The sequence below is a fragment of the Coptis chinensis genome, chromosome 3, assembly GCF_015680905.1.
Source record: "Coptis chinensis isolate HL-2020 chromosome 3, ASM1568090v1, whole genome shotgun sequence".
NCBI lineage: Eukaryota > Viridiplantae > Streptophyta > Magnoliopsida > Ranunculales > Ranunculaceae > Coptis > Coptis chinensis.
Genome location: NC_141458.1, coordinates 6,811,896 through 6,836,294, shown reverse-complemented (window position 1 = coordinate 6,836,294; position 24,399 = coordinate 6,811,896). Strand labels below are relative to the sequence as shown.

The 24,399-nt window shown below is 33.2% G+C and overlaps 2 protein-coding genes and 1 non-coding gene across 5 annotated transcripts; all 3 read right to left on the bottom strand.

The window, feature by feature from the left end:
* Positions 1–199: 199 nt before the first annotated feature.
* LOC147507598 (berberine bridge enzyme-like 22) lies at positions 200–1,956 on the bottom strand. The gene has a single exon (XM_086600320.1). The coding sequence runs from the start codon at positions 1,838–1,840 to the stop codon at positions 254–256; it is 1,587 nt and encodes a 528-aa protein (XP_086456446.1). The 5' UTR covers positions 1,841–1,956; the 3' UTR covers positions 200–253.
* Positions 1,957–2,577: 621 nt separating this feature from the next.
* Positions 2,578–2,651, bottom strand: TRNAR-UCG (transfer RNA arginine (anticodon UCG)). The gene has a single exon. It is a non-coding gene; the product is annotated as a tRNA-Arg (tRNA).
* Positions 2,652–2,980: 329 nt separating this feature from the next.
* LOC147507596 (putative E3 ubiquitin-protein ligase RZFP34) lies at positions 2,981–8,973 on the bottom strand. 3 transcript variants are annotated; one of them, XM_086600323.1, is made up of 12 exons: positions 8,828–8,973; positions 6,150–6,395; positions 5,980–6,067; positions 5,491–5,550; positions 5,318–5,350; positions 4,672–4,749; positions 4,513–4,556; positions 4,357–4,397; positions 4,167–4,249; positions 4,004–4,095; positions 3,805–3,916; positions 2,981–3,678 (listed from the first exon to the last, which is right to left on the bottom strand). In XM_086600323.1, exons 2-12 carry the CDS (start codon positions 6,350–6,352, stop codon positions 3,565–3,567), a joined length of 948 nt encoding a protein of 315 aa, XP_086456449.1. In that variant the 5' UTR covers positions 6,353–6,395; positions 8,828–8,973; the 3' UTR covers positions 2,981–3,564. The 3 variants fall into 3 exon arrangements, with proteins under 3 accessions (XP_086456449.1, XP_086456448.1, XP_086456447.1); XM_086600322.1 differs by having other exon boundaries at positions 6,150–6,763; positions 6,851–8,917; XM_086600321.1 differs by having other exon boundaries at positions 6,150–8,917.
* Positions 8,974–24,399: the final 15,426 nt, after the last annotated feature.

Genomic DNA, 24,399 nt, shown 5'->3' with positions numbered 1-24,399 from the left:
CGTAGGAAAAAATGACAATAGAATTTTGCAAAACTTTGGGATATCTGTTGAAATTAGGAACCACGAACTAATTAAATTTTTTCTGTGTCGAAGTTTTCCAAAATTTTCATTATTGTGGCCTCATGTATCCAGGCCGCCAGAAATGACTTTTTGTATTAAAATGACAAAAATTTAAATGCTCCACAACAACTCTTCTCAATTTTTCACAAACAATATTATATTGCAAATGTCGATCACTATGATTTAGCTGACCTCACGCTGAAAGAGGTGGAATACTCTGCTCATTTTTGAAGAAGTTATCTGGATCAACCATTCCCTTCACCAATGCCAACCTATTGAAGTTTTTATTGAAATACTTCTCGCCCCAAACCTTAGCTTTTATGTAGCTAATATTGCCAACAGCCACATCTTTACCCAAATCAAGATCCCTATAGTTAAGATATGCCACCCTTGGAGAGTGGGAAACATGCGCACTCATGTACATGTAAAGCTTTCTCAACCATTCAACATGTTTCTTGGCTGACCCATGTCCTTCTCTTTCCCACTTCACCAAGTATTGTATGTTATATAAATAATCTGCCCTATGTGGAAAAGATGTTTCAGATTCTGAAATTTTGCTCATTTTACCACCATAAGGATCCATGATCATAAATGCTATCTCTTCATCAAGAAACATTTTCCATATCCCTTCAAATACATTTTCCGATATAGGTTCCTTAACAAAATCAGATTTACCCTTGAAGAAACTCTTATCACTGTGTGTTCTATTCAGTAAAATATCTATAGGGTCACCATTTCGAGCTCCATAAAAACCAAAATAGAGGGTAGATTTGATCCAACTCATTTCTATACAATCTTCAGACACTAGACCCAATTCAGGGAAGCTGGTTTTCATTAGTGGGATGAGTTCTTGAATGCTTCCAAGAAACAAAGAATTAAATGAAATTCGGATATTTTTCTCACCTTTCTTCCCATGCACAATTTGTACTAACGCTCTAATAAAAAGATTTGCATCAAGCTTATATGCAACGTGTTGCCACTTTTCTAGAAGTTTAGTTGCGCCTTGGTCTAAAGTTTTCCCAATTGTGAAAACAGTCACTTTTGGTGGGACATTAACTAACTTGATTTTCCATGAGAGAATTATTCCAAAACTTGCACCACCCCCTCCTCTAATGGCCCAAAACAAATCCTCCCCCATGGATTTTCTATTAAGAATTTTTCCATTTACATCCATCAAGTAAGCGTCGACCACATTATCGGATGCAAGCCCGTACTTTCTTAACATAGTACCAAACCCTCCTCCACTAATATGTCCACCAACACCAACAGTAGGACAAATCCCAGCAGGGAAAGCATGAACACTACTTCTATTTGCAATTGCATAATAGACTTCACCAAGAGTAGCACCAGCTTGAATCCATGCAGTTTCATCGTCCATATCTATTGTGATTTTTCGAAAGTTCACGAGATCAATTATAATAAAAGGGACATTAGATGTAGTAGAAAGGCCTTCATAGTCATGACCACCACTTCTTATTCTAATCTTGAAGCCATGCTTCTTACTACAAAGAAGAGCAGCTTGGATTTCAGATTCAAGATTTGGTGTAACTATGACAAAAGGCTTTGGGGCTCTGAAGGATGAAGTTCTAATGTTTTCATGATATGAGGACAAGAGAGACGAGTAAGAAGTTGTGTTAGGGGAATATATTTGCTGTGAGGCATTCAAACAATGAAAAAAGCTTTCATCTGTCGAACTTGAAGTACTACTGCTCAAAAATGAAACTAAAATCAAGGAAACAACAGGAAGCAGTGTGAGAAATATTGCTGAGATTGGGACCATGTTTCTAATTCAGTTCTACTGTTGAGTTGAAGATGGTTGAATGGATTATGGATTTGCTCTCGAAATATAGATATCTATTTATTTTTCTTTCCTTTGTTTTTTTCGCTAAACGTGGCCCTTCGAGTGGTTCCTAATCACCCCGGAGTCACCTTCAAATATATATTTATATATACACACATAACTAACATGCATTGCTAATTTGCTATAGTATTCAATTCAATAATAATAAGTTGTTCGTTTGCTTCAATTGGATTGTCTGCTGACTACTGGCATCTTCTCAAATCGGCAGAATTCTTATTATATTGTACACTATTTATCAAATCTTTTAGAATGATGAGTGAAAATTTCGAAGTAGAACTGACAAACTTTAACTTTTCATTGGAACTATACTGGATAAAAAACAAATGGAAGAAAGAGTTAAAATCAGGTCAATAAGAAATTGTAGCTGAAGTGATTCTCCTCCGCCATAAGCGGCATGTTATCACTTCTCCACTCGATCATTTTTTTATTTGCAAAATTGCAAAATGTAACAGAAGAAAAAACAAAAGACATGTGCGACCAGACACCAGAGTGTACACACATAAAACAAAGACTAAGGAGTAAGGAATGAGCTTAAAATGGAATTCTAGTTTGAGAGATTCTTTTCACATAAGCTCAATTTTATCACTTCTCCATTCGATCATTTCTTTTCTTGCAAAATGCAACAAAATAAAAAACAAAAAATATGCGCGCGCAAACGACCACAGTGGGAGTCGAACCCACGACCTTTTGATTCGAAGTCAAACGCGCTAATCCACTGCGCTATGCGGTCATTTGATGGTTTGTTTGTCATAAGTTACTACTTAAACAGTTTTGACATATGAATGTTGGAAAGATATTAAAAAAGGGAGACTGATAAAGTCACTAGTGCACTTGCCGTCTGATAACTGCATGTCATCCTACTCAGGTAAGTATATTTCTACTTTCTAGAGTCCCATTTTGACAAGGTTTTGCGTACCAGTGATTCATAATTGATAGTTAATACCTACTCCTAAATGTTAATGTTTCCCTATTCTTTTTAATTCATTCCTTATTTTTAGTCCCCGACTTCTGAACACCGTCAAGTCGTGAACTCTCTCAATTAAACTATAAAAGAAATTGTTTGACACAGCGTCAAGAATAAATATGTTATTTATTTCCACTGATCCAAGCAACAGAAAATGGTGTGATACACAAACCAAGTACAAAGAACACTGCACATGCATACGCTAGCGTTACAACAGCAACACTTACTGATACCATTCCAAGGTGTGACCACATGAGGACGCAATACTATCACAATTGACATGCCCAACACGTGCTAAGTTAGGACTTAGGAGCAAAGTATGAATACAGCCTCCGGAGCTATTTTAATGGAAGGAACCAACAATATTAACCTTTCTGCATCTCTCTGGCATCTTCTCTTAAAAGTTAAAATGTAAGGGGACAGGGGAAAACGGTGGAGGTCATGAATCATTTGAAAGCAGACTCCAATTTGAACTGAAACAAGCTGAACATGAAAATATTGTAACCCTCCACCAGCAACATGTTTTATACTAGAAGGTAAACAAGGATTCACAGCTGCTGTCTCCTTTTTTTTTTTGGTCAAATAGCTGCCGTCTCCTCTCCTACTTCAAAGAGGAGGTCAAACTCCAGAGAACAAAATGAACGATAGAGAAAGCAACTGAGAAATCAGTCATCTTGAATTAAAAGCCTCTGGTTTGACGAGTATTATAGGAATTGCAACTCAGGCATTTCTGAGCCACCACATGAAACTGAACTTCTGAGGTTGCTCCACAGTCGTTGCACAAAATCCAAACCTATATTAACATGCTTTCAATTAAAACTACTTACAAGCTGAAGAAATATCAATTTAACAAAAGAAAAAAATACACATGAGCCATTTTAAGAACCATGTAAGACAAGTGAAAGAGAGATGGCCAAACCTTTTTATCGTGATATGATTCAGGCATTGGTGTCGCGGCAATTTCCATGTCAAGCTTCTCCCACACCTTGGACATATCACAGACAGATTTGGAGCAAAGAGGGCAGGCATACCTGTGTGATTATCAGATAAACAATCCAGAACGACTTTTTCCAAGCAAAATAGAAAGCAAAAGTTAAATTGATCGACAAAACACTCACTGCAAGTGTTGCCGCATCTCCTTTAAGCAGTTCATGTGAATGGTATGTCCACATGGCATGACAGTTATATCATTTCTCGACTCGAATAGATACTGCAAATCCCAAATTAAATCTTTAAATGTCCAAATTTACATAATCTAGTGGTGTATTAAGTATTTTTTACCTCAAAGCAAACTGGGCAATCATGATGCATTGCCCCTTCTACACAAGGATGACTATTCCTTAGATGCACCGAGTAACAACAACCTTGACAACCAAATATATCGAGTCAGTTATATTAGGTTTATTGTCAAACAATGACCAGGCATCACTTGATGCATGAAATAAATTCAAGAAAAACCATAAAATCTTACCACACTTGTAGCAGTGGAAAAAATTCTCACGCCCTCCAATTCTGAAACCATTTTAATATGAGTTACAAAGACAAACCATTGAAGTTTCCAATCTCATAAAAATCAGAGAAATTAGCAATCAGGAAACCAAATTGTTGGCTTTAAATCAAGATATACCTGCAAATCCCACAGCCGTTACAGTGGTACTGACTTCTTGATGTCTGCAAATTGACATAATAAAAGAATTGGATGAATTACAGTGTTTTACACAAGGATAGGGATGTAAATAATCATAAGGAGGCCTCGATGGGCCTGAGCTACGGTCTAGTGACTTACATCGTCATCATAGAATTTGCAAGTTTTGCAGAAGTATTTACCCATACAAACACCGCAGTTGACGCAAACTTGCCCGACCTGCTAAAAGCAGTAGCAAAATCAGTGTAAATCTATTTAAACTTTACAGAGAAACTAACGTTCATATACAGTGAGTCATGTTGAACAGAAAAGAGAAAAGGAAGTGAAACAAAAAAGGACTCTGCTTCTGTAGTTCTGTGTAACTTGGTGACAGCACAAGACTTTTAATATCCGCAAAGGACAATTTTGAAACCCATGGAAGGAAAAGGAGTAGATGACCACATGGCCAAAAGAAATATTTTTTGTTATTCAGAAACAGAGCACGCCTGCTTCTGCTGGGGACTTCCTCTAGATGCACTGACAAGTGATAAGGACTAGTTAACAGCAGCCATAATGTGCATATCCAAAGAGGACTGTAGAATAGATTTCATGATCCTTCTACCCTGAAGCCTAAGGTCAACTATCCTGATTTCTGATGAAAGCCAAGTTAGTAATTGCTACACAAGTCACACAGATCATGACAGATTTTCAAACACTGACCAAAATTTCTACGTTCAATTGTTCACTAAAGACAATACACAACATCATACTGCTTATGCTAGTGGCAACAAGAATAATTGAACCTCACCTCTTGTTCAGTGCCACAAAGTGAACAAATGACCTGAAAAAGAGAGACATTATTGGATTATGACTACTGAGATATTATAGTCAGTTGCATTTATAAAAAGTTTAATAAGAGAGGGAAGGAAGGGAGGCTTAGCACTAAACAGACAAAAGAAATATAGAGGCAAAGGGTTTTACCTGTTGAACTTCATGGCGTGGAAGGTCATGTCTAAGCTTCCTTTCAACATTTATATTGTTCTGCACAATACAACACACTTTAGTAAATCTATAAGTATTTTCGAATGACTACATACTATGTATGTCCCATGTCCCCACCATCACTATCATCTGACACTTTGACTTCATCAGTTCATCACATCATAATGTGCTTGGTCCTTGGGCCATATGAACAATTCCCCACCCAAACTTTTACTTAACTTCAAGTAAAGGGGCCAGCAATATGTTATGTTTTTCAAGATCAGGAAACAGATACCTTATGAAGACATATTCCGCTACAAAGGAATACGCCACAAAAGATTCTTAGAAAAACAAAATCTCCTATTGCACAGGCATATACAAAATAATAACAGACATCAACCTTTAATAGCCTTAATCAGGGAAATCTAAAAAATAAAGTGCTAAGCATGGGATGTTTGGAGAAAACTAGAGAATATGATAAGAACTCACCTTTGCCTCATTATGACAATGACGACAGTCAAAAATCTCATTGCAGCATGGTGCTCTAATTCGGCACCTTCGTCGGTAATGTGAACATCTGCTTGAGGCAGATGATGTGCATTAATAAAGTTATTCAGAAAACAAGTATAATAATAAAAACTATTAATAAACATGCATACCCATACTGCATGAATCCTTGATTTAGCCTTTCTGTCGTATTGACATCATCATCCCTAGTTTCTGCTAATAAGCTACTTATATTGGACTGCTGAGAACATGATGATGTGACTGCACTTTCCTTATGATTTCCATTTATCTCTTCAGGTTCATCAGCTCCAAGAGACATGAAATTATTGACCAAACTTTTCCCCATCAAAAACATGAACTTTGGTGCCTACTGGAATGCTGGCACAAAACTTAAACACCTGGAAAAGTTGCATGTTAGCACAACTAGTCTAAAACTCATAAGAGCACACTCAGTTGCCTATCAAAGCAGGCAAACACTGCATCACATTGTTGCTTTCTTCTACAGTGCTGAAGACGAATTGAAATCAGCAAGAACATAATCCTAGATATGTTGAACAGCTCCAATCAGCATAACTCCAACAGAAGATTCATCAGAACAAGCAGAGCTACAAGAACTCCATTATAAAAATATAATGCAGCAATTGAAGACTCTGATTCTCCATCTGGGAATAGTAAGCAATAGTTGTGCATGATCACTTGAATCCTTGAAGAAGTCGCATAACTGGATGGTACTAAAGTGTACTTCATTCATATACTTCACTTCAACCTATGGTAAAATCAATAAATAACAATATCAAGCGCAGGCGCGGAAATAAATGAGAAAAGGGAAGAAGTTGAAGGGGATAGCGTTTACTATTTCAGTCGTCCATTCAGACCAGTAAAACAAACTGAGCCTACCCCAGTTCTGCTTCTGGTTTTCCCCTCACACGAGATTCGTAATAACATACTTAACTTCCATCCCAACCCACGCACCAGGCTCTTGTATCCAATTTGAAGCCTCCTCCGAAGTCAAAATTATTCTCACACTTCACCTTTTTTCTTAACACCTCTCCTAGTTCAATTTATAGGCGATTTATCACCATATATATAATCTAACAAGTTAGTCCTAGTCAATTTGTGAAGAATTTGTGAAGAATTTTATGGATCTTGGAATGCTCCAGCTCAGGATGGACGGACCTGCATGAGAAGTTTAACTATCCTGTAGTACCACTTACCTTGAGGGAAGAGAAGACCATTAATGATGATAGGCGAGGAAAATTTTCCAAACATCCAAATACGATATGCATTATATCAAAAGCTTTAATAGACTTAGTTTTCCAATCGAAAGAGTAGAAAGTCCAAGATATCAAAATACAAACTGTCACGTCAAACTCCCTACATTTTGATAGATTACTTTGATGTTGTCCTCAAACAAAATTTGTATGCAGCGTGCCTCCTGTCGTCGTTTGTCTTTAGATCATTATCATTATATCTGTTAGTAGACTCAGTTTTATTTCTGTTAGTTCAGTAGGAGAAATAAAGATGAATATTACCAAAATATTACATGCAAGCTTCCCCATAATGTTTCTTTGTCACTTCTCAGCTCATGTAAACAACTTCAAACTCATCTTCCATCCAGTATAGCATTTCCTATAAAGTCGAATCTTAAAGTAATTACCTTTAAACAGGATTAGTGTTTTGTAAAGTTCAGCACTATCTCCAAACCTTTACGGTGCAACTTTAACCTTTTACTTTCAGATCTCCACTGAAATCAGACTGCACTCAGTTACAAGGACAAACTTTAGCAGCACCTCTCAACGACAAAGATATCTTTGTTGTGTTCAAAAAGCAATCAATCAAGATATAGAATAAATAAATTCCAGTCAATAGTTAACCAGGTTTTATTATACTTCTATACTCATTGATTGATAGGGGTTCTTCCAAAAGAAGAACACAATATTCTCCCATCCATACATCAGAAACCCCATAAGTAGAGTATAGACGTAGGTACCAATACCAGTGAGAACAATTTTACAGATTTCTAAAATACACCCTGTTCATGTTCTTCTGCTTCCTCCAACAAGTCAAGGACTTGTCAGTTGGCATCTAGCATACCAATCTCAAGTACATCATAACGCAACCAAGACCAAGACATCAACCAAAAACTACAAAATACATTATTAGACGGACGCGTGGCAACTTTCCAAGACATCAATGACAATGCACTACTTCCCAAGTTCATGAAAAAATAAAGGTGTATTTATCACAGATCCACAGTAGTGCACTTGACTATCGATTTCATCAAACGGAAGAGGGGAAATGAATAAGTCTCAAATCACCAACAGCCCCGAGTTAATTCCAAAGACTCGATTGTCCTAAGCAAGACTAGTGTCAATCCTACATATAGATCACATCCAAATCCACAACAAAAAAATCTGCCTATTCTAAACTGGTCGTATCCCCCCAAAACCATAAATAATTCAAAACAAGAGATAAAAACAATGCAATCATATCACACAGCAAGTCCAAACAAAGCAACGTATTGCCAAACTCACATAACATCTCCTTACATCAAATCCAGAGCACATAATAATCTACCAACTGACAAATATTGAAATGATCTCACTCGAGCTCTATCTAACACAAAAGTTCAACATAAAAGCTTAGATCACTTATCTCAATTGTCAAACAAAAGACATCAGCAGTAATTCCAACAACTAGACTCAGATCCATTATGATAATAATAATAATAAAGAGTACCTAAACAAACCAATATGAAATAAACGATTTAATCACGAGAATATGTATGATATGAATTGTTCAAGGGAGAGAAGTTGTAAATTAGACGAACTTCGATCAGGAGAGATGAAACTTTTGACAACTTCGCTTTCGCCTTCTGTCTTCTGTTCGTTCACGCGACAAATGTGAAATGAAATGAGATGTCTGTTTTTCGAACGCAAGTTGTTTATATAGGCGTATAGAATTTCGATAGAGTTCGGTGGGACCCAAGTCTTTTCCGTTGAATTGAATGAATGAATTATTATTATTTAATGAGAAGGACTAAAGTTTTGGATCATATCGATGACAGATGTAACTCCAGAGAGATATTTTACTGCCGTGTCAAGCTGTCTTCCCCACCTTGGATGTCAAAGTTGACAAAGCAACACGGCTTGCGGGAATCTCCATACAGATAAGTGTAGAGTGTGGCTTTTTAGGATCAATTATCCAATTGTGGTCATTGTCTCGTTGTGCACCATACTAATCTAGTTGGTGCATTGTCAGTGCATTGTCACTTTGGAGATAAGATGGTCAAAGCGACCATATTGAGCCAAAAGGAGTTATCCACTGCAAAGGTAACGTTGAGACATTACAAAATGTAACGATGCTACATCGAGAGTTACATTGTTGTGAAGACCCGGCTAGAATCCAACGTTCTGTCTCGCTTCAGATTTCAGAACCACAGTAGACGGGATGTAAGAAACGTCTCTCACTTGTCTTACATTTCTTCATACGGAATCCAACAACCCTTTTTGCTTTAAAATTTTGGTCAGTAATAGTTTTATCTATTAGTTTTGTTGTGCCATTTGACATTAGTTGAAGATGAGTTTTTAGTTAGTAATTCCAAATTCAGGAAAATCTTCACTAATTTGAGTTGACTTGACTAAGTTTAAAATTGAGCAAACTGGGTTTTTCATAATGCTAGTTATTGCTAAACATTTTTCTTTGTTCAAGATACTAGATGCAGGGTAGCCATGCTGCTCGAGATGCTGGGCACATTCAATCTGTGAGAAATTGGCGTACATTTTCCTACATTCAAATATGTTTCTTTCTTTATCTCCGTCTAACAGTGGATAAGGAGCTTCGGTTCTTCTGCTGATGACTGATGTATTTCTTGGAAATGGATGGTGCATTGTTGTGAGACTACAACCCAAATTAAAGGTGGGTGTAGGGGGGATTTTCCGTTATTGTCTGGATGATACGTGGATGGGAAATAGCCTGACATTACGAACTCAGGAATATCGTATCAGTTATGAGGATAAGTAAACTCGTCCCTGTCAGATGACTTTAGTAGCATATACCAGACAGATGATGAACCGGCCTCTGAGCAGGAATGTTCTAAAAGTCATTAGGAACTGATATACATAATTTCTGAACAAAATGAAACACAAGAAGATAGTTCTCACTATAAGAAAGGAATCTTTAAGAGCATATATCTTGGGAGTTACCTCTTGGGATAACTTTCCCCTGTAAGAAGGGGTATCATAACTTAGGAGGAAACTTACATTAGATAAGATGCAGACTTTTAAAGAGAGTAGATTTCTACTATCTATATACTAAAGCAGAGACCTCTAATTGAGATTTTTTTTTTCATGTGGCATTTCTAATATGAACCGCCTCCCATGTGGGGAGATAGGAAATAGCTGTACATAGAAACCTCTTGGGAGTTTGAGTGTATTTAATTATTATATTTGGAGAGTTTGAGTGTATTTCCAATTTTTACATATTTGATCAAATAAAAAAATTGCTAAAAAAATAGGTGATTTGTAAAAAGGTAATTTTCTATTATAAATCAAACACTTTTAGTGTTCAAATTCTTATATATTTGATCAAATAAAAAAAATGTAATTTGTAAAATTCCTTATTACAAATCATACAATTTTAGTGTCATGATAAAACACCGAATTTATTTCAATATATTCTTAACACGGCCTCAAAACATAATTAAAAACAATTATACAAAAAAATAATATCACAAAATATATAATAGAAAATGAAAAAAAAAAAATAACGGCAAAGCAATAATGACAAATATTTTTAAAAATTGCTAAAAAATAAGTGATTTGTAAAAGGTAATTTTCTATTATGAATCAAACACTTTTAGTGTTCCAATTCTTATATATTTGATCAAATAAAAAAAATTGCTAAAAAATATGTAATTTGTATAAACTAATTCCCTACTACAAATCATACAATTTTAGTGTCTACGATAAAACACCGAATTATTTGAATATATCCTAACAGGGGGCCTCAAAACATAGTTAAAAACAATTATACAAAAAATAACATCACAAAATATATAATAGAAAATGGAAAAAAAAAAAAACAAACCGCAAAACAATAATGACAAATATTTTAAAATATATATAATACTGAATGAAACTAACGTAAAAAACAATTAATGGGAAACCTAAAACTGGATGCAAATGTATCGATTAACCTCAAATAATATTTAACGGAAAATCGAACCTGGATACAAATGCAAACATTAAACTAATCTTAAAAGAGTAATTAATAGAAAATTGTAATATATATGGATACAACCGTATTAAACTAACCTCAAAGAATAATTAACTTGAAAAATCAAAACTTAGATGCAAATGCATCAAACTAATATAAAAAAATAATTGTCGGCAAATCGAAAATTGGATGCAAAATGCATTGAGCTAACCCTCAAATATTAAATTAATAGGTTTGCAATCATTGAATTAACATTAAAGAAAAATTAATTATTAATTGGAAACATGATGCAAATGCGTGGAACTAATATTAAAAAATAATTAATGGGAAATCGGAAACCGGATGGAACTGCACTGAGCTAATCTCAAAAAATAAACTGGATGCAAATGTATTGAACTAACCTCAAGAAATAATTAATGGAAAATAGGAATCTGGATGCAAATTCATTGAACTAATCTCAAACAATAATTAATGAGAAATTGGAAACTAGATGCAAATGTAACTTTATCAAATAGTAAACGAGAAATCAGAAACTGGATGCAAATGCATTAAACTAATCTCACAGAATAATTAATGAGAAATCAGAAACTGGATGCAAATGCATTGAATTGACCTCAAAGAACAATTAACAGGGAATTGGAAATTGGATGCAAATGTATTGAACTAATTGAAAAGAATAATTAACGAAATCAGAAATTGATGCAAATCAGATTGAACCATCTCAAAAAAATAAATACTAATTGGGGGAAATTGGATGCAAGCTGTATTGAACTAACCTCAAAATATAAATAACGAAATCAACCAAATGCATTGAACTAACCTCAAAACATAGTTGGATTATATGTTGTGGGAATGTCTCGATAAGTATAGTTTTGCATTTAAAATGATGTTTACCTTATCTCTTTCATTATGATTTGGAACTCTTTGTTATTCAAGTAGCTTCAATATATATGAACTTCACCTTATTAGGCAATCTCAATAAAACTTCAATCAAACTTCTATTATTAAACAACAAAATGAAGTTGAAGGGTTTTATTAAAGGTACATGAGTTATTTTTTTAATGAAGAATGAGGTTTTCAATGTTATAAGAAATTTGGTTGAGTGATCAATATAATATTAATATATAATAGTTTTGCATATTTGCAAATATTTTTAAAATAATTAATATAACAACACCCGTTAAGTAGATAATCTTTGAAGATTTTACATAGTAAGTCATGCATAATTTAAAGAATAATTAATGGGAAATCGGGGGCAATGATCCCACATAGTAAATCAAACATAATTTACTTTTTATGTCATGTTTGCAAGGACACTCTGAGATGGATCGAGTAGAAGTTGGTATTATACACCACATTGGATAATTAAAAAAAATCGAAATTGGATTCAAATGCATAACCGAGCTCAAAGAGTAATTAACGGAAATTGGAAACTTTATGCAAATGCAATAAACTAAACTAAAAAAGTAATTAACTAGAAATTGAAAACTGGGTGCAATTGCATTAAACTAACGTCAGATAATAACTAAAGGGAAATTAGAAATTGTATGCAAATCCTTGAAAAATATTTAACGGAAATCGGAAACGGTATGCAAATACATCAAACAAACATCAGATAATAATTAATGGGCCGAGAAATCGAAACCGGATCTGAAATGCATTGAACTAAACTCAAAAATAATTAACATAAAATAAAAACCGAATGCAACTGCATTAAACTAACCTCATAGAATAATTGGTGGGAAATCGAAACTAAATGCAAATGCATTGAAATAATCTCAAAAATAATTAATCGGAAATCGAAAACCGGATATAATTGCATCGAACTAACCTCAAAACATAAATAATCGGAGACTAGATGCGGATGTATTGAACTAACCTTAAATAGTTATTAACGGAAATCGAAACCTGAATCCAAATGCAATGAACTAATCTCAAAGACTAATTAACTAAAAACATTGAAAAATGGATGAAACTACACTTATGAACTAACCTAAATGAATAATTATCGGAAAATTATAAATTTGATGTAAACTGCATTGAACTAACCTCAAAAATAATTAACGGAAATCAAAAACTTGATGCAAATGCATTGAACTAACCTCAAATAACAATTAACATAAATTCGAAATTGCAACCGCATTGAACTAACCTCAAAGAATAATTAATAGAAAATCAAAAACTAGATGCAACTGCATTAAACTAACCTCAAAGAATAATTAATAGAAAACCAAAAACTAGATGCAAATGCATTAAACTAAAATAATATATTAACTAACGGAAAATCAGAAATTGGATGCAAATGCATTGAAATATCCTCAAAAAATAGTTAACTGGAAATCGAAAGTCGAATGTAACTGCATCGCACTGACCTCAAAGCATAAATGTCCTTTTTTTAGCCTTCTCACATGAGTAATTACGAGTAATTAGGAACCCAAAATGAAAGTGAGTTAAAAAAAACACTCTTACATGTATGCAAACCGTATAGAAATTGTAAACTATCGAACTAACCTAGAAAACAATTAACAATGAAATCTAAACACGATGCATGTATTGAACTAACCTCAAAGAGTAATTAACGAGAGATTAGAACCTCGGATGCAAATGCAATAAACTAATCTCAAATACTAATTAACGAAGCATCAAAAATGGATGCAATTGTCTTGAATTAACCTTAATGAATAAGTAACCGGATATCATAAAATGGATGCAATTGCAGACCTAACCTTAAATAATAATTTATGGAAATCGAAACTTGATGCAACCGCATTGAACTAACCTCAAAGAATAATTAATGAGAATTGGGAAACCTGGATGCAACGTTACATTAAACTAACCTCAAAGAATAATTAATGAAAAATCATAAACTTGATGCAAATGCATTCAACTAATAACCCTAAAATATATTTGTATTATATGTAGGGGGAATAAATGTCTCGACAAATATAGTTTTGCATTTTAAGTAGTGTTTATCATACTTCTTTTATTGTGATTGGGAATGCCTTGCTATTCAAGTAGCTTCAATATTATCTTCACCAAATTGGACATTCTCAAAAACTTCAATCAAACTTCTATTGTTAAAACTAACAATGAAAAAGAAAGTCAATGAGTTTTATCAAGGTTTGATGCTTCCTTTTTAGAGAGTGGTACAAAATTAATATAATTTTCATATCTCATAGCTATGCATAGTTGCTAATATTTTTTAGAATAATTTAATATAACGACACCCGTTAAGTGGACACGTTCATGTGATGAATCTTTTCAAGTGGGAGTAGTGTATTCTTTGAGGATATGGAAACAATCAATCTGTTTTTTAGTGATTTGTACACATTAGTATAAACCAATTTACCGTTAAATCACCATAAATCTAATAAAACTATTATACAAGCTAGATCGAGTTTAAGATAATTTCATTTGAAAATTACGGATTAATATCCTAAACCACAAAGTGAAGAGGCTATCTCAATTTGATCCCTTAGTTTCCAAATACTTATACACCATAATCGCTGCTCGGCTATCTCAATTTGATCCCTTAGTTTCCAAGTACTTATGCACCATAATCGCTGCTCATTAACGTATTTCGGTTTATTTTCAATAAAAATATATTTTGATTCGAAAATTTGCTGCTAAATCACCATAAATCTAAAAAAACTATTATACAAGCTAGATCGAGTTTAAGATAATTTTATTTGAAAATTATGGATTAATATCCTAAACCATAAAGTGAAGATGCTATCTCAATTTGACCTCTTAGTTTCTAAGTACTTATGCACCATAATCACTGCTCATTAACATATTTCGATTTATTTTCAATAAAAATATATTCTGATTCGAAAATTTGTGTAAGACATTTTATAAAGCCTTTTCAGAACACAAAATATTTAATAGATCCCGGGCGTATGCCCGGGTTCAAAATCTAGTATAATAGGAAAGCAGAGTCCGAAGAGGGAAAGAAATTCACAAAATTTCTCCTATATAAACCATAGAAATTCGTTTTTATGAACTACGTGTAATAAGGTTTGATTCTTCTAGAAATAAGAAGATACGTAGGCAACAACATACCGGTTCAACCCCCGATCACATTATCATCCCATTCCCATCTTCACCACAGTTCTCTAATCTTGCATCACACGATTCAATTGAGGATCGTGGGATACTCAGAAAAACACCCACATTGGGGCTATTGAGAATCAACCCCATTTTCCTTTTTGTTAATTTATTTCATAAAACTCGAAGTTAATATTGACTTACAAAAATACTCAATCTCATTCTAAATGTTAGAAAACTAAGCTCGAACACATGCAGTGCGCAGAAACTGATTTCTGACGCACTGTTTTCTGCCAGTCAAACTTCTAGACACCATAATTAATTCCACGGGCCTTCGAATGCAATGAGGCCAATTGGAATAGAAATCAGACTTCCAGATCTTACTCTTTTATGTTTTATAAAAATTCTAACTCTCACCCTAACTATTTTAAAACTAGATTTGAACACAGTGCATAAAAACTGATTTCTGACGCGCTGTTTTCTGTCAACCAAACTTCTAGACATTATATCTATCTCCACATACCTCAAAATGCAACGAGGTCAATTGGGTTGGAAAGCAGACTTTCAGACCTTACTTTTTCGTGTTTAGAGGAAAATCTAACTTAAACTCGAAATATAAGAAAATCAGCTCCAAAACAGGTAAGGGTGGAATTCGAGCTAAACAAGCCGAGCTTTACAATGCTCAAGCTCGGCTCGCTAATTACACGAGCTTTAAATTGAGCTCGAGCTCGGCTCATATAGTTAAACGAGTGAGCTCGAGCCGAGCTTAAACGAGCCAAGCCCAAGCCGAGCTCCGAGCCCTCGGTTATTTTACACTATAAATATGCCATTTGAACTAAACGAGCCGAGCTTCATCAAGCTCATTTGTTATACGAGCTTTTATTTGAGCTCGAGCTCGAGCCGAAACGAAACGAAAACCCAAAAACCCAATCCAAGCCCCCTTCAAATTCCACCCTTAAAAACAGGACATAAGTATAAGTGTTATAGTTTTTAGTTTCATGAAATCAATATATGTATGAACTCAAACAATTAAACCAACTAAGCAATATTCATTGATTCAAATACCATCTCCACCTCGACCACGTTTGATTCAAGCGGACAACCAACCATATATAGGTAAAGGCAAATGATATATGTAAATCCAATATTTCAAATTTCAAAATCCACAAGAAATTGGTAGAATGATTACTCACAACTTCACCAGCGCCATTCTACCATATGGTGTGTCAAAACAAAAGAGACGACATTGAATAAATTCATGGAACGGGATAAAATACATGTACATCAATAAATCATTTATACTCATGATCACATAACATTAATTGAAATAGTATTCGGTAAGGTTTGCACCTGTAGCCATCTCATACATAGCATTCATATCAATCATTACCACTTATACAATTCATTAATAGTTCCAACAGTAACTATAGTCGAAGCCTTACAAAAGAAATTTAAACTTCTCACATATATAATAAAATATTTCAAAGCAACCAATAGCCTACAGAACACCCATGGCTACAACAACATACCCACGAATATCTAGATATAGCAGAAGTAAACCTTGAGTCAGTAACTCAGTACGCCATTTATCTCTTTTGATCAAATTAATAAATTTTCATCCCAAAATTTCAATTAATAAATTAAGTAAATAACTAAAAGAAGTTATATGCTCATCAATCAAATAAAGTTGTAAAGAAAAGATTTAGACTATTCACCGAAATTAATCGAAAAGCGAAAATGTTTGTTTACGTAACAAACTCGAAATCCGGCGAACTCGAAAACTGACGTCAAGGTGTTGTCTTCCTCCGCCCCTTTCTCTTTCAAGCACTCTTAAGCAATAGCTATCTCTCTATGTGTTTTTTTTTTTTTTTATTTCAAAAACCCCAAAAATACTAACAAAAGGGAGAGTTCGGTTGTAACCAAACCCTTCTAACTCTCCCACATTTTTATCTTATCATATTTTATCTTTATCTTTATATTTTATTTTTTTATTTATATTTTATTTTTAAATATTATTATTACTTTTTAAACCCTAATAAATAGGGGAAAATATAAAGAAAATAAACGGGGTGTTATACATACCGTTCAATATTACACATGTCAAAATTATACCGCACGATTCTCAAATTGGTTCCGTACCAGACCACGTGATACCAAACAAACTTTTTGGCTCTCTATTACAAGGTTGGTATAAATAATCATCCGGTCTCTATTTCTTCTCTCTCTCTCTCACTGCTCAGCACTCAAGTATCTTTATACAAGTATAACAATCTCGAATTAGAATCATGTTAGGGTTTATATTCATCATTTTAGGGTTTCTTATTAATTGTTTAGGTCTTTGTTTACTTGATTATAAACTTTGATGATCTTTTGTTTTTCTTGATGTCTAAGTTAGTTTGTTTACTATAATAGCTATACTTTTGTTGAAAACGTTGAGTTTGAGAAAGAACATACAATTTCTTTCATGATCTAATATAAACTAAGAGATATTTATTAGGGTTTTGGATCAACAAATATAGAGTTTAATTGTTTCCAAGGTTTGGGATCTTTGATTGACGGTGGGTTGTTCATGTAGTGATGCTCCATCATTAGTTACCATCCTTTAAATGTTTATTATATCTCTTGTTGTCAAGGTTTTAATTTCATCTAATACTTCTTATTTTTTTCCTCTCAGAAGATACGAATATTCTCTGAGAACAATGGCAGGTGATGTTATAGAATTGTTTTCTATTTTCTCGTGTATGGTTGCTGCCTTATGTGTTTGTTTAATCTATTTGTTTTATATTTTTACGGATCATTCCCTTTGCAGGCATATTTGCTGAATGATGGGTAAGCCAAGTAAGTTGCGAAAACGAGAAGCAAAGAAACTGCAACTGGGTAGTATTCATTGCAAGAAAGAAAATTGTACAAAGAAGTGTGACTATCAATGGTCTCTACAGCCACATTAGGGATGAGCATCCTAAGTACACCATTTGCCCAAACGAGAAATGCAACATGGTTTGTTATTCTACTATTGACGTAGATGAACATGTTAGAACTTCCAAGCACGATGCTCCGAAAGATTCTCGTTCCTTACTTTAAACCACTTTTTCAGTTAGTTTTAGATTTTTGTAGGATTTTTAGGCTGGTAGATGTAGGCATGTTTTCTGCACATTTTAGAGGTGTTTTAATTGAGTGTTAGAAAAATTCTAATGAGTTTCCTATAGAAAGTAATCTAACATTCATTTATAGTATTTAAGCTGAACAATCAATATTGCAAAACCTTATTTGATGGTTTTTCATAATTTATTATTGGTTTAAATACATAAATATGCAACGTACTTAGGTCCTATTAACACTTGTATCAACATAATTTTTTTTTTCACAAATGATATAATGTACTATGCCCGATTTCACAAAAATAGCAATCTGTTAGGTTTCGTCAGTTAAATGATGATGTGTCATTGTTTTTTCATTTTCGTTTTATTTGTATTTTCTACTTGGCATGCCACATCAGCATTTTCTACCAACTCAGCATTTCCACCTCAACATTGCCAACTCAACATTTTTAACTCAACATTTTTTTTTTTTTTTTAAGTGACTGAAAAATAAATTAATAATTTTGTTTGAATTAAAAAATATATAAAAAAGAATAAATTAATAAATATATAATAATAATAAAATAATTATATAAATAATATATTATTTTATTTATTATATATATTTGAAAATTATCAAAAAACTATAAATAATAATAAAAAATATATAATTTTATTTATTATATATATTTGAAAATTATAAAAATATATTATAATATAAATAAATATATATATATATATAAAATATATAATTTTATTTATTATATATATTTGAAAATGATAAAAAAAAAATTATAATATAAAAAAATATATATAAACAAATAAATATATAAATAATATTTTTTTTTTTATTATTATTTATAGTTTTTTTTTTATAATTTTCAAATATATATAATAAATAAAATTATATATTTTTATATATATAAAATACATTTTTATCTATTTATTAATTATTTATTTATTTATTTTCAAAATTAAATTGGGACCGGACTATATATTTTTGGGCCCGAAGTTTGGGCTTGGGTTTGGGACCCAAGTATATAAACACTTTTTCTAAAAATAATTCCCCGGAGAATAGAATAATTAAAAATGGATATAAAGCGTTGGGCCTTGAAATAAGGATTCGTCGAAATTTTCATAAAAGTGAGTATATTTTTGCTATATCACCGGATTTATCGTTTTCGATTATTATAATTCTATTTTTTTTGTATCTTTTTCATTATATTGTTTTTTTTATTCGACGTTTTTTAAATTTTGTTAAAACTTAGTTAAACAAATATACTATGAACTCAAATAAAAAGCTTCGATATGGCGGCGTGGGCTTTGAGCGTAAATACTAGTGTAGTTGTTGTTATGAACTGTTTTGGGTGTTAGCCGCATAATCGCCAAAGCTTCGGGGAAGCGGCGTAATGGCGCCGAATTTATATTTCGTTTTTTGTCTTTCTTTTTCTTTGCCTTGAACGATTTTGGTTATTGTTGTTTGGGGTTGATGAATGGTGGTAGTTGGGTTGATGTTGGAAGCTTCGGAATTTTCCTCCAAAAATTGACTATTAATAATGGATAATGGGTTTGATGAATGGTAGTGTGATATAAGCTTGTAACAAGCTTTAATGGAGGTCGACATTTTGTAGATCTAGTTTTGGTGATTGTTTGATTTATTGATTTGAGGATTTGGTGTTTATTAAAGTTTGTTGGTTTTTTATTTGTGTCAAAACCGATTTGATGAAATGAGGGATGGTGGCCGATTGTGGCGGTCGATTTTGGTGGTGGTGGAGGAGAGAAATGTTGGAGAAGAAGAATCGTAAATCCACTTGCTACTTGGGCCTAAACCTTGGTTGGTTTCGGTTTGGGCCTTACCTTGTTTTGTATGTTGGGCCAAAAGCTCTAACTTTATGTGGCGAAATTTGATGGTAGTTGGGCGAAAATTTCGGTTTAATTTTCGACCACATTAGTTATGTTGGGCCATTCTCTTTGTTTTATTTTTGGGCCAAATCCAATTATTTTTTGGGACCGAACCACTTTAACCGTTTGGGCGATTCGGTATAAAGTTTTGGGCCCGTTTAATATTATGCGAAATAGGACTTAAAATAGATCCAATTAAATAAATAAGTGGACTTTTAGACTTTCGGGTTCTAAGGTTTGGGCTTGGCGGTTAAATAGAACGGGGTCACGTGGTCGTGAAACCCACGAGCCATGTGTCGCTTAGCCATGAACCATGGCTATGAATGAACCTATCGAACAAAAACGACAGTTTGACTTTGACTTTGGCAACTTTGACCATCGACCGTTGACTTTGACGGTTGACTTTGACTTTGACCATGGGCGGTTGACTTTCACCTTTGACCATGGAAACCTTTGACTTTGACGATGACAGTTTTGACTTTGACCATGACATGTTGAGTTTGACCTTGACCATGAGGTGTTGACCTTTGACCGTTGGACCGAAATGTTGACTTTTCCAGTTTTCATATGTTTGTTTATATGGATATATATATAGTAATAAAAATCTTGTCGGATATTGTATAACTTGGTTGGTAAATTATCTAATTTAGATTTGACGTGATAGTGTGTAAAAGCATATTGGGCTTTGATTGTGGATCGCTGGATTTGTTTATTTGTGCTTCGTTTTATGTGTATATTATATGGACACATATAGTAACAAAATCTTTGTGGAAAATATATATTTGGTTGTCATTATCTAAGAAGGATTTGACATTGATGTTGTGTATTTTGACAATATTGAGATGTTAAGAGATATTATATTCCTAATACATTATAATAAAAATGTATACGATACGTTGAAGCATTGTGACATGATATAATATGCTGGGATAGTTATATTAATGTCATATCTTGGAGAAATGTATATACACTCCATTATTTTTATATGTGAGATGCTAATAAAGTATTGGTGAATATTTGCCCACGGGAGTGTGGTGTAGTGCAATAATATATTGGCACGTGAAAGAATGACAATGGTTATGAGGTAACTGAGATATTTCTATATATTGTGGTTTAGTGCAATAAGGTAATTGACCTGCACGTGATATAGTGGAATGCTTATGAGTCATAAATGTATGACACCGAATAAATTACGAACGAAAATCCTAACCCGAACCACAACGCGTGTGATTGGCCCTATTTGGCCCCTTCCGGGCGTTCGGTTAAAATTTGAATGGCCTTCGGCCCTCCTCTGGCGTAAATCGAATAGTGGTTTGATTATTCCGTTAAGAAAAATAGAACGATGATCGCATAATATTTTTTCGCGAATAGTGGCGTTACTTTACATAATTGCTTCCGTGTGAGGATTTACGGTGTCGCGGCATCCCGCCATTCGAAGTGGTTCATTATGTAAGGGGAGACATGTGGATGTACATGTTAAGTTGGGTTCGCGATTGTAGTAGCGAAAACTAGGTAAGACATAGATCTGACGTGATTTTAGGGACACGCAAAGAAAACCTTAATTAATATAATTATGGTAATATGTTTGTTAATGATGTATATGTAGATAGATGATTATATATGGTTTTGCGTAGGGTGGGTCAAACTAATTACTTGGGCGAGACGACCCACTCGTGATTGAGCATGAAATGAGAATGCATTATATAATATGTTTGTTTGGTTATTTGTTTAGTTAGAACCTAAAACCTCGATGGAGGAACTACATGCCTTATTTATGATCGCATTATAGTTTGTGGTGGGGTTAGTGGGAAGTTAAAGGCCTCGGTGGAGGAACTACACTGCCTAGATTATTGTACTTAAGGATGTTGTATTAGTCGTTAAAAGTTAAAGCCTCGGTGGAGGAACTAACCAGATGGAGTATGTATATTTGTATAAGTATATGTTGTTTTTTAGAGCTACTCACACCAAAGATTTTTATAATCCCTATTTGCATGTTTGTTTATCGGGTGTGTTCATTCAATGAACATAGTTGATAAGTTTTGACAGTTTAGTGTTGAAGAAGGTTAGGCTGCTTTGCTTGTGGTTTCCAAATCGTTGCATCTCGGGATTTGTTTTGTTTTCCCTTTTCGGTCTGAGACAATGTTTTTGTATTTTTCATTTGTAAATTTTATTAAAGAGTTATTGAAAGGAGAGTTGTAACCTAATCTTATTTGTGAATCTTTGTCATGAAGAAGACTTTTGTTTAAGTTAAAATTTTTATTGGTTTTTATTATCCGATATTTAAACTCTGTTTATGGGTTTTGGGAGTTGAGAGTCGTCACACCTCGGAGATCGAAAGAGTCGGGACAAATAATGTTTTTCCGAATTTACCGTGAAATTCGGGGTGTGACAATATGTTTTTTATTATTTTTTATAGTTTTTTGATAATTTTCAAATATATATAATAAATAAAATAATATATTATATATATATATTTCTTTATTATTTATATAATTATTTTATTATTATTATATAATTATTAATTTATTCTTTTTTATATATTTATTAATTCAAACAAATTATTAATTTATTTTTCAGTCACTTAAAAAAAAAAAACGAAAATGTTGAGTTGGCAGTGCTGAGTTGGCAATGCTGAGTTGGTAGAAAATGCTGATGTGGCATGCCAAGTAGAAAATACAAATAAAACGAAAATGAAAAAACAATGACACATCATCACTTAACCGACAACCCAAAAGTTGCTATTTTTGTGAAATCGGGCATAGTACATTGTATCGTTTGTGAAAAAAAATTCTATGTTGATACAAGTGTTAATAGGACCTAAGTACGTTGCATATTTCTGTATTTATACATTTATTCTTCATATTGAGAAAGGTAAAAGCTAACAAATGTTTGACAAATAGGCAAAATATATAATAACAATATTGTTGAATTTGTTGGACTGATGGTCCTTTCAACAGTATCATGATATTTCGTTCCACTTAGGTACGTGGAGCAATCCAAACTCTCGACAAAATATAAAAGAGGACCGCATGCCCATTCATGTGGACACTCCTCATTACAATCTCTCAAATACACATTCAGACCCTTTTTCTTTTCTTTGCTGATTCCTCTCAATGAAATTTGCCATGTTGCACTAAGTTACTTACGGATGTATGCATGCAGTCCGGGAACACTTTGGGGTGAACACCCATCCTTATATTTGGTTAGTATTGAAGATGAGGGGATACCACCCGGTTCCCTTTTCTTTTACTTTTTCTTAAACTTTTTTTTTTCTTTCCTATTTATTTGGTTGTCATATATCTTTTTCCAAAAGTTTGTCTTTGCAATAGGGTTTCAGCCCTTTGTTCTTCTATTTTATATTACTTTTTGTTAATGTTGAGATGATACATTGATACCCTCAAAGCGGTGAAAAACTCAAATTATTGATTTCTTCAACTATAAATTTTCAGGTCAAATATATGAGATGGATCATCCTGACTTTAAAGTTGAGGAATTTTTGGCCAGCAAAGACTACTCAAACTGTTTTTATAAAAAGCTGTTGTCTAGCAATTGAGAGTCTGTAACGCTAAGAAATACTTGGCATGCCATCAGTAATCACTATATTTCATGTTCGCGACCATTGGAATTATATCACATATCAAATCTTTCTATAATTATATTATTATTATTATCTTATTATTTTGTAATTGAGACCATTTTAAAACTCCACTATTTAGTGATATATATGAAGTCTTTATACAATTGTGTCAAAGAGTTTTGTTAGGATTTCAAATGGAGGAACATTTGCTATGACATTATTCTATTTTATTTCTTCAAATTGAACAAAAAAAAAACAAACAAACAAAAACAACAACAACAAAACTGGACAATTAGTATGTAAATCATGGCATTATTAGTAGTGGTTGTATTGCATGTCATATCCCAGAATGACATATGGTTTTGCAGTATTTTTCTAAGTCGCTTCAAGTACATGATGCATTGAAGCATTCCTTGGATTATTTCGGGCAATAGCAAAATTTAGTGTCTAAACATATGTAGTTATGAACATCATTTACAATAGAATTTCCCAATATGAAATATATCCCAGTGAATTACAACGTAACACAATTTATTTGGTTTACATAAATACAATGTTTTGTCTATATTTACTTGCCAAATA